General features: G+C 33.2%; 3 protein-coding genes across 6 annotated transcripts; 1 reads left to right on the forward strand and 2 right to left on the reverse strand.

Annotated features, from left to right (window-relative positions):
* The first annotated feature begins 1,179 nt into the window (after positions 1-1,179).
* On the forward strand, positions 1,180-3,820 carry LOC108467585 (L-ascorbate peroxidase, cytosolic). 2 transcript variants are annotated; one of them, XM_017768272.2, is made up of 10 exons: positions 1,180-1,353; positions 1,439-1,563; positions 1,652-1,826; positions 1,938-2,003; positions 2,584-2,632; positions 2,739-2,824; positions 2,927-3,006; positions 3,110-3,212; positions 3,329-3,387; positions 3,490-3,820. In XM_017768272.2, exons 2-10 carry the CDS (start codon positions 1,445-1,447, stop codon positions 3,503-3,505), a joined length of 753 nt encoding a protein of 250 aa, XP_017623761.1. In that variant the 5' UTR covers positions 1,180-1,353; positions 1,439-1,444; the 3' UTR covers positions 3,506-3,820. The 2 variants fall into 2 exon arrangements, with proteins under 2 accessions (XP_017623761.1, XP_017623760.1); XM_017768271.2 differs by having other exon boundaries at positions 1,184-1,353; positions 1,432-1,563.
* Positions 3,821-4,532: 712 nt separating this feature from the next.
* LOC108468834 (putative NAC domain-containing protein 94) lies at positions 4,533-7,618 on the reverse strand. Of its 3 annotated transcripts, none has more exons than XM_017769695.2 (6): positions 7,311-7,618; positions 6,936-7,222; positions 6,221-6,340; positions 5,930-6,121; positions 5,448-5,849; positions 4,533-5,359 (listed from the first exon to the last, which is right to left on the reverse strand). In XM_017769695.2, the coding sequence occupies exons 1-6, from the start codon at positions 7,456-7,458 to the stop codon at positions 5,066-5,068; spliced, it is 1,443 nt and encodes a 480-aa protein (XP_017625184.1). In that variant the 5' UTR covers positions 7,459-7,618; the 3' UTR covers positions 4,533-5,065. The 3 variants fall into 3 exon arrangements, with proteins under 3 accessions (XP_017625184.1, XP_017625182.1, XP_017625185.1); XM_017769693.2 differs by having other exon boundaries at positions 6,221-6,343; XM_017769696.2 differs by lacking the exon at positions 6,221-6,340.
* A 4,622-nt stretch (positions 7,619-12,240) lies between these two features.
* LOC108467575 (uncharacterized) lies at positions 12,241-14,985 on the reverse strand. Its single transcript, XM_017768256.2, has one exon. It carries the CDS (start codon positions 14,730-14,732, stop codon positions 12,891-12,893), a length of 1,842 nt encoding a protein of 613 aa, XP_017623745.1. The 5' UTR covers positions 14,733-14,985; the 3' UTR covers positions 12,241-12,890.
* Positions 14,986-15,898: the final 913 nt, after the last annotated feature.

Here is a 15,898-nt window from a genome sequence, read left to right on the forward strand (position 1 = left end):
ATCAAATAGTAACTAATTTTTCTTGTATTTAGGCTTTACCTATTTCATTTCTACCAAAAAAAATATGTATTTTTTTTCTAAAAAAAGTTCAACAAATCCCAAATCTACGACAAAAACTTGAAAGTTTTGCCGTCTTCCACCACTCAAAAGGTAACCACTGCAGTATATGAAATTCACCCACACCGACCACATTTCCATCTTATTCGTCTTTGTCTCTGCCAACGCATTATCCCCTCCCCTTTTCACCTCGACTTTTCCTTCTATTCGATTTTGTAAATTTTGGAGGTTTTTTTTAAAATTTTTCGTCGTATACATTTTTATTTTTATGTATATTGTATGGCGTTTTATACTAATTTTTTATAATTTAATTATTAAGTCCTAAATACGTTATTATATTAATTTTAAAACTGCCGCACCATCAATTTATCATAAACTCAAACGATTAACTTAATTTTTTCATAATTAAATAACTAAAAGAATTTTTAATCATAATTAAGTGAATATCAATACCGTTTATGCTTATTTTAAAATCAAACTCGCACTAGTTGATAGACAAAATTAACTTATTACAAGCTAATATTGAACATTTAGTCGCTTTTTATGCCACCACGTTTAGTTTGACCACTAAATTATCACTTTTCATGCAACCATATTTTTTACCAAAAAAAGTTCTCATATATTTCTATTTTTTCTTAATTTAGAATAATTAAAAATAAAATTGAATATATCAAACTAAATTGGTTTTAAAAATAAAATTTATTATTTCTTAATATATTTAACAGAACAAATCTAATCACTAATTTTTATATTTTATAAACTCATAAAATGAATGGATACTTGCCACAAACGTGATTTATTTGCAAGATATGAAAATCATATCTTAGAAATATATGGGTCATAAACGTTGGCGTACCTAGCCCGGTGTTGCAATAATCGCTTCAATTCAAAAGGCATCTTCTTTATTTCAAGGTGTTCACACTGAGTGTGAGTACATATAATCTATATATTTTTTTTTTAAATCCAGATGTTACTATTAAATTCGCTCTCCCTAAATCCCATCGAATTTTCCAAATAAAATAAATAGTTTTTTTTTCTGAGAAAAAATATTGATCAATCTTTTTCTTCGAAAGTGAAAAAGAAAAAACAAAAATCAGCCCACCTGACCCACAATCACAGCCGTATATCATTAATTTTCAACCCACATCAAAGCCGTCCATTCTCAAAACAAACACCGTTTCCGCTCTTCACTCCCCCATATATATTCTCCTCCTTTTCACCAGAGTGTGCTTGTGCTCAACTCGGGTCCATAGCGTGGCTTTCCTATCTTCATTTCATCGCACTCTACGACGAAAGGTTTGTTTTCGATCTGAGTTTGGAACCTGTTTTGGAAATTGTTGATATGATTTGAAATTTTATTGTTTTTTTTTGTAGAAACCAGAGAAAAATGACCAAGTGTTACCCAACCGTTAGCGAGGAGTACCAAAACGCCGTTCAAAAGGCTAAGAGGAAGCTAAGAGGTCTCATTGCTGAGAAGAACTGTGCTCCACTCATGCTCCGTCTAGCGTAAGCTTCTCTTTTTTCTATCGTCTGATTTGAAATTTGGTTTTGAGATCCGTGAAGCTGATAGGCCTTACGGTGATGGTGGGGACAGGTGGCACTCAGCTGGAACTTTTGATGTCAAGACCAAGACCGGAGGTCCATTCGGAACCATGAAGCAACCTGCTGAGCTCGCTCATGCTGCTAACAACGGTCTCGATATTGCAGTCAGGCTTCTCGAGCCGATCAAGGAGCAGTTTCCTATCCTTTCATACGCTGACTTCTATCAGGTATCTAACTCTTGATCGGATTTTCTGTTCTTGCTTTCAGATTTAACCGATTTATGTTTGAGAGTTTGACTGGCTTTGACTGTATTCTTTTTGGCGTTTTAAAATTTGTAGCTTGCTGGTGTTGTTGCTGTTGAGATCACCGGTGGGCCTGAAATTCCATTCCATCCTGGAAGAGAGGTGAGTCTATATCTCTAATACACACTACTTTCAGCAACAGTTAATGTATGATTCAATGATGTGGTCTGGTTAGTATATAATGCTGTGCTTTTAGGATATATCCCCAAATTACATTTTATCTTCGACTCAATATGCAGTGTGATACTTTTAATTTGGTGTAGTTATACCCATAAAACTTTGATTTTAATTTAATTATAGAGCATAGACATTTAAACGACAAATAAATAAATTATTGTCATGTCGGATGAATATTATTATTTGTTCATATGATAAAACGATGGCACATAAGTAACTGGATAAATGGTACCGAAATTTTTTGTATGCAGTTGCTGCAAATCGATGTTTTTGTATCACATTATACAATGAATCAAAGTTTAGTTTTGGGATTTGTCAGTTAGTTTCTGTAGATTTTCTTCATTATAAAATGGTTAAATGTTAGAGCATGGTTTATTGTTTTGAGCAACAACACTTAAATGGATTTTAATTGAGTTGTTCAATTGTTCTTAATAGTGGTGTAAACACTTAACTGTATATTTCAATGTTGCTGTATTTACCTAAAGGTGTTTGGAAATAAATGCAGGACAAGCCTCACCCACCACCTGAGGGTCGTCTTCCCAATGCTACTGAGGGTTAGTCTATACGATTTGTCTTCTAATGTTGTTGTTCTATTGAGAATTAAAACAGGCTCAGTGTCAGTGATGATCTTGGTTTAATCTTTTGATAAATATTTTGCAGGAGCTGATCACTTGAGGCAGGTGTTTAGTAATCAAATGGGTCTTAGCGACCAGGACATTGTTGCTCTTTCTGGTGGCCACACCCTGGTCTGTTCTAAAATATTAAATTGTCTTGTTTTCTTGAAGTTTGCAATGTTGAAATTTCCTATCCACTTACAATGATATATATTTTCTTTGCTTTCGATGCAGGGAAGGTGCCACAAGGAGAGGTCTGGATTTGAGGGACCATGGACTACCAACCCTCTTATCTTCGACAACTCTTACTTCAAGTGAGTTTCTGTTTTTATGAGTTGTGCGTTTCTCCCTTGAGTTGTGATGAACAATTTGTCCTAGAATCGGTTTAAGTTATGCTAATTGGATAATATATTATAGGGAGCTCTTGACTGGAGAGAAGGACGGCCTGTTACAGTTGCCAACTGACAAAGTTCTCCTTTCCGACCCTGTTTTCCGTCCATTGGTTGAGAAATATGCGGCTGTACATAGCTCTTTCCTTCTGACATCTTTTCCTTCCATTACAACGAATCAAGATTTTGATACAGTCACCAATTAAAAAGTTGAATTTTAATTCTGATTATCATCTCTTCTTTGCAGGATGAGGATGCTTTCTTTGCTGATTACACTGAAGCTCACCTGAAGCTCTCTGAGCTAGGGTAATCTTTGCATTCATTTCAACTGGAAGTTCAGTTATGTTGTACTTTATTACAATTTTGTTTATGATAAGTACTGATAGTATCTATTCCGTCTACTTCCAGATTTGCTGATGCATAAGCTGATGATTGCATAAGAGGAAGAAGCCAACAACACAATCCTACACAGACGTTTTAGGTTTTGTTTTCTCTCTAAAGTTGGCTTAAGGAATGAATTTGGGTGGTTTTTTTTGGGGAGATTCCGGAGACAAGTTATTCTCGACAATTTCTTCTAAAATCATATTCCCCATCTTGGTCATTAATCGTTGTTTGTAGCTCTTGCATTTTCTTTCTTCCCCATTTTGACATTAATTAAATTTCATATTAGCTCTTCATCATTTAAACTTTAAAGATTATCAAATTTAACTTAAACAAGGTAAGGATGTTTCTTTGAGAATTTACCTCTGAATGAGCAAACTCACCGAATTCCATTACTTCACCAGTCCAAGACTTTCCTTAGTCAAAGTTCCACCATCCACGCATATCGACTCTTTTTCTTTAAAACATGTAACACATAATTCCTATAATCGTATTCATGAAGGAATCTTGTAAGCTAACCTTAAGTAACCATTTTTGGGATGACAAAAATGCATTTTCTTAGATGATGGAACCATGCTGAGAAATGAGTTTTCTACAAGATATTAGCAAGAAAATAACTTGGGTAAGTGTAGATTTTTGGTTGAATTAGTGAGAAGAAATGAGAAGAGAAAATTTTATCTTCTTCCATGCAAAGGGCCAGCAAAGAGTGAGGAAAAAAATGAGCACTTCTCATCTTTTCTTTCTTTTATTTACACTACAAACAAGTTGTTACATACTGACGCTACAAAACACGTCGCTAAAGATAAAAAGCTGTCTTAAGTTCAGAAATCACTGTCAAAAAGGCTAACACTTGACAGAAAATGTGATCGTCAGAATAGGTTTAATGACCTATACTGACAACATATGCGCATATATATATTTACAAACATGTCCTTCAAATGACAGTCTGGACGGTCAGTTAAGAATCTTGTTAATATAGATATTCTGACTGTTTATCTGTTTAGGGTTAAATTCTAAATTTATCCTTAAGTATATAGCAACAATATAACTTGTTAGGATCCAATGGTTAATTTTGTAATTTCAATTAATAATATTAATTTATTTATAATTTTGCTTAAGATACTTCATATAAAAACCAACTAAATCAGATACATTATAAAAACATAATCATAACATAAACCCCATACATAATCCAAACCAACTAGTCACTAATCATCAACTAAACCAAATACATGGTCGAAATTCAAGATCCAAACAAAGTCTAAAAATGGTCCTACACATTCCTATGAACCATCACTTGTACAAAAAAAAAAAAAGTGCTAATGAAATCAATATAAAATAATAAAGAACTGAGAGAAAACATAAATTTTGACCCTTATATTATTTGGTATTTGATGTGATTTGAAGTATATAGAGACAGAACCAAGCAGAAGCTTTGAACAGTGGTGCTAATATTAGAGAGGTCATCTCTTTTGGTTCAATAAAAGCACCATTTTGTATAAATGAGTCCACATACTTAGACCCAGAGCTCATATGGGTTTGCTAGTAGAGGGTATTCTTCTCTCCGGAGGTTGAGCACTTTCTATACCACAACTTTAATCCATCACATTCGACGTGGTCTTTTACTAGACTTCTCCATCGAATTTGATGATTCCGTTAGCGCACCTATGCAGGGCAAGCTGAAGCCTTCACCGTCAGCTGCCAAACACCATTGCGTGTTTCCTTCTTGAAGGTCAGCTTTATTTTTATCAGCTAAAGTTGAATTCAAGAACTCACCATCTTCTTTTTTGGTGATGTATCGATTTTGAATCCAGTTCGAGTTATTAGTTGCCTCTGGCTCTGCTAATAACTCACCAAACAGTGATCTGCTATATAAACCATCTTTATATAACAAGTCCTGAAACATAGACAAAAATAGGTTAGTCCTTTGCATTTTTTATTTTTACATTTTGCATCGATAAATGATTACGAGAGATAGAATTTACTGTTGAAATTGTGTCTTCTTCAACGAGATACTTTAGGTTAGAAGGCACTTCGAAGCCCTCATCCACATCAACTATATTATGTTGATTGCTTCTTTCATTAGCGACGGTTTCATCATAGCTAATGACAGACATTTCGGTGCCCCCTTCTACAACAACTATATTATGTTGATTGCTTCTTTCATTAGTGATGGTTTCATCATAGCTAATGATGGGCGTTTCGATGCCCTTTTCCGCAACAACTATATTATGTTGATTGCTACTTTCATTAATGATAGTTTCGTCGAAGCTAGTGATAATTGAGTTCCAAGACTCATCATCTTGTTCATTGGTGCTATACAGATCTTGAATCCAATTATTGTCCTCAAGTCCATTTTGATACACCTTAAAAATGTGCGAAGGTACCTGAAGAAGAGAAATACGAATTAGTTTTAGATAGTCATCTTCAACATCATCCACATGGATAATCGATTCCCGCATCTTACTTCTGGGATTGCATCCTCTGCAACATGGTTTACGAAATTAGTTGATATATTTGAGCCTTCACCTTCATCAACTGTATTATGTTGATTGCTTCTTTCATCACCATATGTATCGACGCTGCTGCAATGGTTATGAACATCGTTATGGTTGTTAGATGCTTCCGGCTCACTTGACCCGTTAGGGTCTAGGATGTCCTGACCGTAGGAAAAGAAATGGCGATTGTGAATATGCGCATCATAATCGAGATTGGAAACTGAATGAAGAAAATAAACATAAAAAGTCTAAATTCTAACCTCTAATAGTGCATTGTTTGCTACATGATTATCTAAATCAGAAAGAGAATACTGATCTAATTGACCGGCTTCTTTACTGGGAATGTTGGTCTTTTTCTTCAGTTTACAAAGTTTGAAAGTCTTCTACACAAATTGGAGGACAAAAATATATGTATTGGTGAAATGAAAGCTCATGAATGAATATAAAAGACTACTATATAGATATTGTTGAGAGGAGAGCAACTTTTTTCGAAGAAGTTTTCGAAAGCTGATGGATCTCTCAACGGGTCGATGCTATTCTTAATCAGTATTTTGTCTCTCGACTCCATAAAGTGCCCAAAGAGGACAAGCATTAGGTTTAATAGAGTAAGAGCTCTTTATCGGATCAGACCGTATGTAGTACAACACCACCTATTAAGAAGATGTGAGCACTCACGCTTAATAAGGTTTGAGCCCATGTTTCTTAAATGGTATCAATAATCAATTGGTTGTATATTTGCCCATTAATGCCATTTAAGGATTTGGGTTCAAACTCTACTAAGGGTGGATACACATGGCTCTTTGGTGAGCCACAGCTCGATCCAATAAATTGCTCTTATTTTATTGGACATGCAGCTTTAAATGAATAATTTTGACCTGTTGAGAAATTAATCGGCTCCCAATGACAATACTTCAAAAGTTTCTCTAAAAAGTCGACCCCATTAACACACACATAGCAGTGGGAAAGATTACTTACTTGATGAGAATTAGTTGAGTCAAGCATAGCTTTGAGTTCATACTCATGCATAACCCAACAAGTATTATTTTTGATTTTATCATTGCATTGGCCTTTATAGAAAAGCAAAGTCTTCTTGTTACCAATCTCCATTCCGGTTTCAGAGTTAATTATCTTACGAGCTTTGCCGGTAATCTTCCAATACCCCTCCAGAGTGGTCCGGCTAACTAGTTTACTATTCCGATACTTATATTTTGGTGGGTACATAAAGTACCACAATCGATCCCCTGTCTGCAACACTGAACGCCCTGAAAAACAACCGCATACACTCACGCTTATTCTTTTTAAAGATTTTCATATGTTGAACATGAATATTTCAAAGAAGAGATTATATACCGGGTAATTCCCAAGGCTCGGACTCGCAGATATCCGGGATTTCGGCAATAACTTGGACAAGAGAATCACGGTTGAAGGTTTTGATTTGCAGGTATTCAATGAGTTCTTCATCAGTTGGGTGGAATCTGAATCCCTTCACCATATTCATTCTTTTTCATAAGATTGCTAAATGAAACTCAAAAAAACAAAAAAACAAAAGGTTGAAGAAGATGATGAAACAAGGAATGAGTTTAAGAGAGCAGAGGGGTGCATGTATATATAGAGAGAGAGCTAGATATAGAAACCACTCCTTGCTTGCTAAGTTGCAGTACAATAGAAAAATATTATAAACAAATGCTACTGTTCCCTAATATCTCAACTTTTTTTTTATTGGTTTTAGTCCTCTATTTTGTTAATGTTAAAATTTGAGATTTAATCTATTTTAATATAATTTTAATATTTATATTATTTGTAAATTTAAATTCATGACATTGTTACTTAGTGATTAAATCAATTGTGTATAATCAATGATAAACTTAAATATTAATACAGTGTTTAAAGCTATTTAAAAATAAATAAATTACCACTTCAATGATAATAACTGGTGTTATTAATTTGCTCATAAAATTAAAAAGATCAAATTATGAATAATTAAGTAAAGAAAATGAATTTCAAATTTCATAATAAAAGAGGGACTGAATCCAAAATTAGACCTTGAATTTTATGTCAGAAAGCTTAGGTCATACTACTTAGTTAGTGATAACATAACTTAAATTTTATTTATTTATTTATTTATGTTGAAGCATTTTTCATAACAAAATATATTCTATCGAAGAAATATGTAAAAGTTCATAACAAGATGTAACTTCGCGCGTAAGTAGGAACTTTTTTAAGACAAGTCAAACTATGAGCAAAAGAACGGAAGATTCTAGACCACCTTTACTTTTTAAAAAAAAATTATCCCTATATTTTTATTTTGTGAAATTTTATTTTTATTTTTATTTTTAAAATTTATATTTAACTATTAATATTATTAATTTTTTATTAAATTTATTACTATGACATTTTTATTAAAAATAATCATTAAAAATGACTTGTAATTAGCTCAAATTTAATAAAAAATATAATAGTATTAATAATTAAACTTAAATTTTAAATCTGAAAAATAAAAAATTAAATTCTATAAAATAAAAATATCAAGACTGATGTATTTTAAATTTTTTATTAATCAGTCTTAATTCTTTTTCTTACTTTGACTATTGATATTCAATTTTTAGTTATATTATGATAAAAATAGTTAAATTTTTTTAAATAATTAAATCGTTAAATTTTTATAGAACTGACCTGATAATTTACTTGACAGTTCATATATAATTCGTTGCTGATTGATGAAAAATTTTGAATTATTAATATAATAAAATTGCAGAATTGGTTCTGGATTTTGTTCAAATTACTTTTCATTAACTAAATTCTGTAATTCATTTATTTTGTTGAATTTTCTTGTCATCAATTTAATTAATTTATTTTTAAAAATTCATAACAAAATATATTCTATCAAATATTATATAAAATCATAACAAAATATAACTTTGTGAATAAGTATTACTTTTGAGTCAATTCAACGATGAGCAAGGAATGGAAGATTCTAGACCATCCTTTGTTTTGTTGTTGTTAATGGAGAGAACATTTTTTTAAGGTTATAATGTGCTTATAGTCCCTGTATTTTTTAAAATTGAGAATTTAGTCTTTTATTTTTAAATTTTAAATTTTAGGTCTGATGTTAACATTGTAAAATTTAAATTTTGTAAAATTTATTCATGTGACATTTTGAAATTAAAAAAAAAGAAAGAAAACTATTCACTTGATAGTCATGTAATTAACTTGAACTTAACAAAAAAAAATAGCAATTTTAATGATTGAATCTGAATTTTGAAATCTGAAAGATAAAGAAACTAAATGCTTAAAAATACAAATACAAAGACTAAATTTCTAATTTTGAAAAGTACAGAGACTATAGGTATATTTTAACCTTTCTTTATAGTTTAGTTTTAACTTTTGTAATTCTTAACCTTCAATTTTAAATCAAATTGTTTTCCTACGAAAAGTTGATTAAATTATAGTTTGATAGTTCATACATATTGTATTGATAACATAAATAATTATTTAAAGGATTTTTAAATTTTTAAATTTTTAATAGCTTAATAAACTTTGTTTTAAATTTTATTAATGTTGGTATGTTGTTAGGATTATTACAGCTTGTTAATAGTCGTAACTCGTAATATAATTGTAAGAATTAAATTGATAGTTGAATCAATTAAATTATTAATTTAATCGATTTAATAAGTTAAATCAATTTGTTTAACCAAGATAAAATTGAGAGAAAAAATTAAAACTTACTTTTAAAAATAAATAATTTTTAAGAAATTAATAAACATAAATTAACAACAAAATTCATATATGATTCTCGAACCATATAAAAACATTTTCTAAAAATTAAATATACTTATATTGAACATGTGCATCTATCAGTAATAAGTTTGTTTTATTTATAATAGAGTTTCACAAGGTAATTCTCAAAAGGATGCCAACAATGAAATATAAGTTAGAAAATGATTAGGAAAATATCTCAATATTTTCCTTTTAAAAATTTAAAATAATTTATTTTCTATTAATTTTGAAAATGAATAATTAAAACAATTAATCACGATCTAAATATTTTCTATTAATAATACATTATTTTGATTAGTATAACAATAAATTTAACTTTAAAATTTACATATTCTCATCAATTTGATCATAATTTAACAAATTTATCCTGCAACAATTGTGTAAATATGTAAATGTTAAGGCTGAATTTATTAAATTTAGAATTAACGTCAAAATATGTAAATATTGAAGGCTAAATTTATTACTATGCCAATCAAAATTATGTACACTTAATGAAATGCATTAATACCGTAATTAATTATCTTTAGTTGTTTATGTTCGAAATTAATGCAGGCCAATTTGAGATCGGAGAGATTTTTTATGGTTTCTAACCAGCATTCTTTCATTGCCACCATAAAATATTGGGATTCATTTACACAACAAGCCAATTAAAGTGCTCAAACTGGGTGACTCTCAAGAAAAAAAAATATTAACATCGATTTCTACCCAAACCGGACATGTAGGCTAAGATGATGAAACATTACCTTATGAAAGCAAAGATACGAGAGAGACGAACTCCAGGGTTATCCGACCCTTGGATCTCGTGTTGATGACAAAGTGTTCCGGGTATTTTCTTAATAACATTGGCAGACTGTACCATGGTTTTATCTTCGATTCAGGACCCGGCCAGTCCTCTAATGTAAGATACCTTCTAACTTGGCTGTGATGCCAGATGTTACCGAACTGTTCAACTAACTGAAGAAGAAAAACTAAGTTATAGTAAGCAAGCAATCTTGTAAAATCCTAAAACTCGAAAAACCACAGGGCTGTGGTAAACAAAATGAGAAAGAAAGAAAGATTGTGGCCCTTCTCGGGTAAGTGTATGTTATAATTCCAACATGGTAAATATCGAAAACCATTTTCATATTAAGTATTTAAAAGCATGGTAAAGCTTATTGATAAGGGAAGAATCAAAATAAAGCACAAGGACAATTATTGTCTAGTAGGCAGGGGTGTTAAAAGCACAAAATGGAAATAGTTAGAGATTTAGGTCACACTAAGGTTAGAACTAACCTCGGTATGGAGTTTCTCCATGGTCATCCATTCTCCAGGACCACAAAGATCGGAAAGCACAGTTGCCACAGATGTCACCACATCCTTTTCTTCCAACTGCATAAGTTGTTGATTGTTGGATTCACAGTCAACACTTGATATTCCTTCTCCTTTTTATCTACCGGAACTGCAGACATCATAATACCAAATGGGACAGAACTTATTATCCATTACGTAAATAAGAAAGACTGTACTTTTCTTTACATCAGGTAAAATATAAAGAGAAAATGTTGACAGAATTGAAAGTTCATGCTGCAGTGTAAAAACGGGTGAGAAAGAATATCAGAAAGCAATAAAACTGTTCTATAAGATCCTACAAATCATTTTGCGGCTATAAAATCCGAAGGAACATATTGAAACCAACATAAATTATATGCCTAAAACCTCATAGACTACATGATGACCATATTGTTTGTTCCACAGCACAAACAATGGCAATTCCGAGGAGTATCTTTAACAACCACCAAAAATGAAATGACTCGGAACCGCGTTAAACCAATGGATAGTACAAATTCTCAAAAATCAGATCACTCAAAAGATAAAAAAAAGGATACCCACCTGCAGAATAAAGCACGACTTTAGTTAGATATAACCAAATAATGTCAATATAAGAATTTGCCATACGTGATATACATTTTCTATTTTTATCTACGGCATTAAAGAACCTAAAGATTTCAGTATGGCTCAGCTAACGGTGTAACAAGAAGCAACTCTCGAACAAGAAAAAAAGTACAAACCAGAAAACGATATGACATTAACAGCAAAACGTAGCGGCAGAGATTGTACTCCTAGAGACATTTGTAATAATGTATAGAACACAACGGAACGCTCCTACAAGATGATGATCGATTAAACCATTAAATCGATAATGGCAACACCTGGCAATACATTTTGAATGCTGCAAATCACAAGATTCAGCAATGCCGGCAACTATAATACCGAAAAACTGAGAATGAAAAATTTGCTTCCTATAATGCCACAATAATCACAAAAAACAACAGTAGATATCCAATTCACAATGTATACCTAATCACTAAATGCTTAACAATCATTAACTTTACAAAGCAATTATAAAAGAATGACAAATTTTCTTCATATATTTCTATAATCATAACTACTGAAAACATAGAAGAAAGGGCAAAATTGATAAAAAAAAAATCATAAATGTTGCTAACCTAATACTTCCGCCAAGGTTGCCTTTCCTCCGGCGCCGGCCTCTACGCTGCTATACCATTCTTCCCTTCTAACCTTCTTCCCGCCACTTCCAACATCCTCTCCTTCGCCGTAATCTTCATAATATTCTCTTTCCCTCCCTTTCTTTGCCGCCACCGCAGAACTTGCCATGGAACCCACTGATCTCCCTGTCTTCGTTCCGCCATGGTAACCATGATGAGGCGGCACCACTCCAGCTGTGGCGGTCGGAGTCTGGTAAATCGACGCGTGATGCCTAGGCGCAAGTGCTCCCCTGAGAATACTCCTTACAGGGAGAAGGAAGTAGAATGTTACGTTCCATAAATTGAAGTAGAAGAAATCTAAGAAAAGAAGTAGAGAGAACGGAGAAGAAGAAGAAGAAGAACAGAGATCTGTATACTTTGCATAACTATTTTTCTGCATACAACTCAGACTTAAAAAGGAAAATAACAGCAAAAGACTGTGGGTTCATTCTGTTACCATCAAAACGCTCCGTTTCACTAATTCTCTACGCATCATTTTGTTGTTCACTCAAAACTCCCCATTTTATTTAAAGGACTAATTGTGTCAACTAATTTCTTCCTTTCCCATTCCCTGCTTACTTTCTAGTCCGTAACAATACTCCCTCCCACCAAAACAAGATCATTGTCCTCAAGGACAAATGTGAAGAAAATTGGCCTGAAGTATGTGGAGAGGTTCCCAAATAGCATCTTCAGGAAAAGAATCAATCCATTCAACTAGAACTTCTGTAACAACTGTGCTTCCTCTTTTGACTATTTTTCTGTCCATAATTCGGACTGGCTCTTTCTGCATTACACCGTGAGCATCAACCAATAATATGATCTCCCTCTTCAGGAATGAAGGCAACGAAAAAGCAGCCTTATGCATCTCAGAGTTGTAATATCTAAGTTCTTTCTTATGCTGATGAGCTCCTTCTAACTTTTCAATAGGGTTAATGGGATTCAGAAAATCAACTGCTGGCCCCTCTGTCGAGCATATCAGAAAACCAATCACACCACTTGGATATGTTGGAACACTCGCCCATGCATAATGAACAGAACCTTTGAATATTTCACGGCAAATAGAGATCATATAATCAATTAGATGTGTATGAAGCCACATACTCTCTGCCATGTTACATAGGACACCACCAGGCCTTAAAACTCTAGCTAACGTATCAAATAATGGTTTCTCCACAAGCTCTTGAGCAGGACCTACAGGATCTGATGAATCAAAAATGATAGCATCATACGTCTCTTCTGGAACATTACGAAGAAACTCAACAGCATCATCAACATGAAAATAAACACGGGGGTCTTCAAATTCAGTAGCCAGTTCTGGAAAAAACTTCTTAGAAACCTCTATAACCATCTTATCTATTCCCCATATATCAATGTGCTCAGCAGAGCTGTGCCGAGAAATCTCTGCAAGAAACTCACCGTCACCACCTCCCACAACCAGAGCAGTTTTGGAAGATGGAATTGAGCAAAGGGGAAGATGAGTTATCATCTTCCAATATGCACATACATCCTTCTCAGTTAGTTGAACTATACCATCAAGATCAAACACCTTCCTGCAGCTTGATGACTTAAAAACAAAAATCTCTTGATAATCTGACCTTGCTTTGTACAAAATGCTTTCAACTTTCAGAGAATGTGCTTCTCCTTGTTGTTTCAAATTCATCAGCTCTTTCATGGGGTTGCCGAATTGTCCAAACCCAAAATGATCCTGTAGACTTTTCATGTAGGCTGGCCATGACAACATTTGAAGACCACCATTATATTGGGAATATAATTGATGCCATTCCAGTGCTCGTCCCTCCAAATTCAGCATAACCATGCGAATCTTGTTAGATTTTGGTGTACCCTCAGCTTCAAGGTACTGTTCCAATTTAGTCCACCATCCTCTAAAATTGCTGCCATCGAACCTAGGACATTCAAGCCGACTAGTCTTCGCCGACGCGCCACCCATATGTGACTGATTCCGTTGGTGCGCACTACTCGCCTCCGTCAGCTTATGATCTACTGGCGCCTGTAGAAACTCTGTCTCTTTAGGTAAAAACCCAGGGAAAACACTTAAGACTCCTTTTCCCTTGTCTGTGGTGCCGTTAGCAGGAGATCTAGTTGGTGGAGGACCAAAATATTGGCCCAGCAATGCCTGTAAGTCCCCACGAAACTCCTCCTTAAACTCCTGGAATTTGGTGTCCATCTTAGCCTCTAAACGCAGCATCGTTTCTTGTAATTTGGAAATTTCTTGTTGCATGCCGCCCACCTCCTTCTGTAGTAGAGTAAAAACACCATTACCGGCCATTGTAAGGATCGAAAAAGCTCTGATACCTTTGTTACGTTCCGTAAATTGAAGTAGAAGAAATCTAAGAAAAGAAGTAGAGAGAACGGAGAAGAAAAAAATTTGAAGAGAAGAAGAAGAAGAAGAACAGAGAAGAGAAGAGGATTCTGAATTATCTGTATACTTTGCATAACTGTTTTTCTGCATACAACTTAGACTTAAAAAGGAAAATAATAACAAAAAACCGTGGGTTCATTCTGTTACCATCAAAACGCTCCGTTTCACTAATTCTCTACGCATCATTTTGTTGTTCTCTCAAAACTCCCTGTTTTATTTAAAGGACTAATTGTGTCAATTAATTTCTTCCTTTCCCATTCCCTGCTTACTTTCTAGTCCGTAACATAGAATTCTTTATCACCGATTTGGAGGAGGTCTTGAGAATCAAGCTTGACCGGGGGGGTTTCCGGGGAGGTGGAGTACGCCTTCGACGAGGCAACCATTTTTTCCGAAGACTTCGAGTGCGAAACGGTGCAGTGCGAAGTCGTAGAAGATGCGAGCGTGGTGGCGGGAAATGTTCATGCCACCACCGAGGTTGGCTAAGTCGACGTCGACGATGGATTTCTTGGAGTTGCGACCGAGCATGATGGAGTAGGTTTCCATGTAATATTCGAAGTCTTCGCCTTGTAGCTTTGCGAAGCCCGCCTCCACGTCGCTACCACCCGCCGTCTCCATCGTTGATTTTGGGTTTCGAATTGAATTATTATTGATTAATCAATGGTCGAAGGTTGTTTCTGAAATAATGAAAAAAAGAAAAGGTGTCGGAATTTGGAGAAAGGTTACTTGAAATTTTCCTTTTTCTTATTCTGATCTTCCATGGCCATGAGGGGATGTTTGTTTACAAAGAAAATTTGGTGCTATTTGATGGTTTTAATTTTTATATTCGAAACAACTAATTTATTAAGTTTAGCGTTATTTAATTTTAAAATTTTAAAATATTATTATAAAATTATTCTTCAACAAAATTTTTTATAGTCATCGCTTTCATAAACCTATCATTCTTTCTTTTATAATTTTTTCATCAAATAATTTTAAAATTTTACAAATTTATGAATCAAAATTTAAATAATTTTTCTAAGTTTTTACATTGATTATCAAATTAATTTAGATTTAAGATATGTTCTTTTAGTCGTCAATGTATATTAATTTACTATCAATCATTAGATTATTACTTGAAGCTCATTAACTAATTTTTAAAATAAAACTTAAATTTTAAATAAAACTTTCGAATAGTTCAATAGCCGTTTTATAACTTTTTGAAGTTGAATGACTAAAATCTAAACTTATTAATAATTTAGTAAGCTTAAGTGTACTTT

This window comes from Gossypium arboreum, chromosome 8, assembly GCF_025698485.1.
Source record: "Gossypium arboreum isolate Shixiya-1 chromosome 8, ASM2569848v2, whole genome shotgun sequence".
NCBI classification, from domain to species: domain Eukaryota; kingdom Viridiplantae; phylum Streptophyta; class Magnoliopsida; order Malvales; family Malvaceae; genus Gossypium; species Gossypium arboreum.

What these genes read in the sequence shown, in the direction of transcription:
- LOC108467575 (XM_017768256.2), bottom strand. Translation starts at nt 14,732, where the DNA reads ATGCAGAAAAACAGTTATGCAAAGTATACAGATAATTCAGAATCCTCT.
- LOC108468834 (XM_017769693.2), bottom strand. Translation starts at nt 7,458, where the DNA reads ATGAATATGGTGAAGGGATTCAGATTCCACCCAACTGATGAAGAACTC. An exon ending in ACTCAACTAATTCTCATCAA is followed by an intron (nt 6,344 to 6,935) that starts GTAAGTAATCTT and finishes CAATTTGTGTAG; the next exon opens with AAGACTTTCAAACTTTGTAA. An exon ending in CAGAGGATGCAATCCCAGAA is followed by an intron (nt 5,850 to 5,929) that starts GTAAGATGCGGG and finishes TCTCTTCTTCAG; the next exon opens with GTACCTTCGCACATTTTTAA.
- LOC108467585 (XM_017768272.2), top strand. Translation starts at nt 1,445, where the DNA reads ATGACCAAGTGTTACCCAACCGTTAGCGAGGAGTACCAAAACGCCGTT. An exon ending in CATTCCATCCTGGAAGAGAG is followed by an intron (nt 2,004 to 2,583) that starts GTGAGTCTATAT and finishes AAATAAATGCAG; the next exon opens with GACAAGCCTCACCCACCACC. An exon ending in TCTTCCCAATGCTACTGAGG is followed by an intron (nt 2,633 to 2,738) that starts GTTAGTCTATAC and finishes AATATTTTGCAG; the next exon opens with GAGCTGATCACTTGAGGCAG.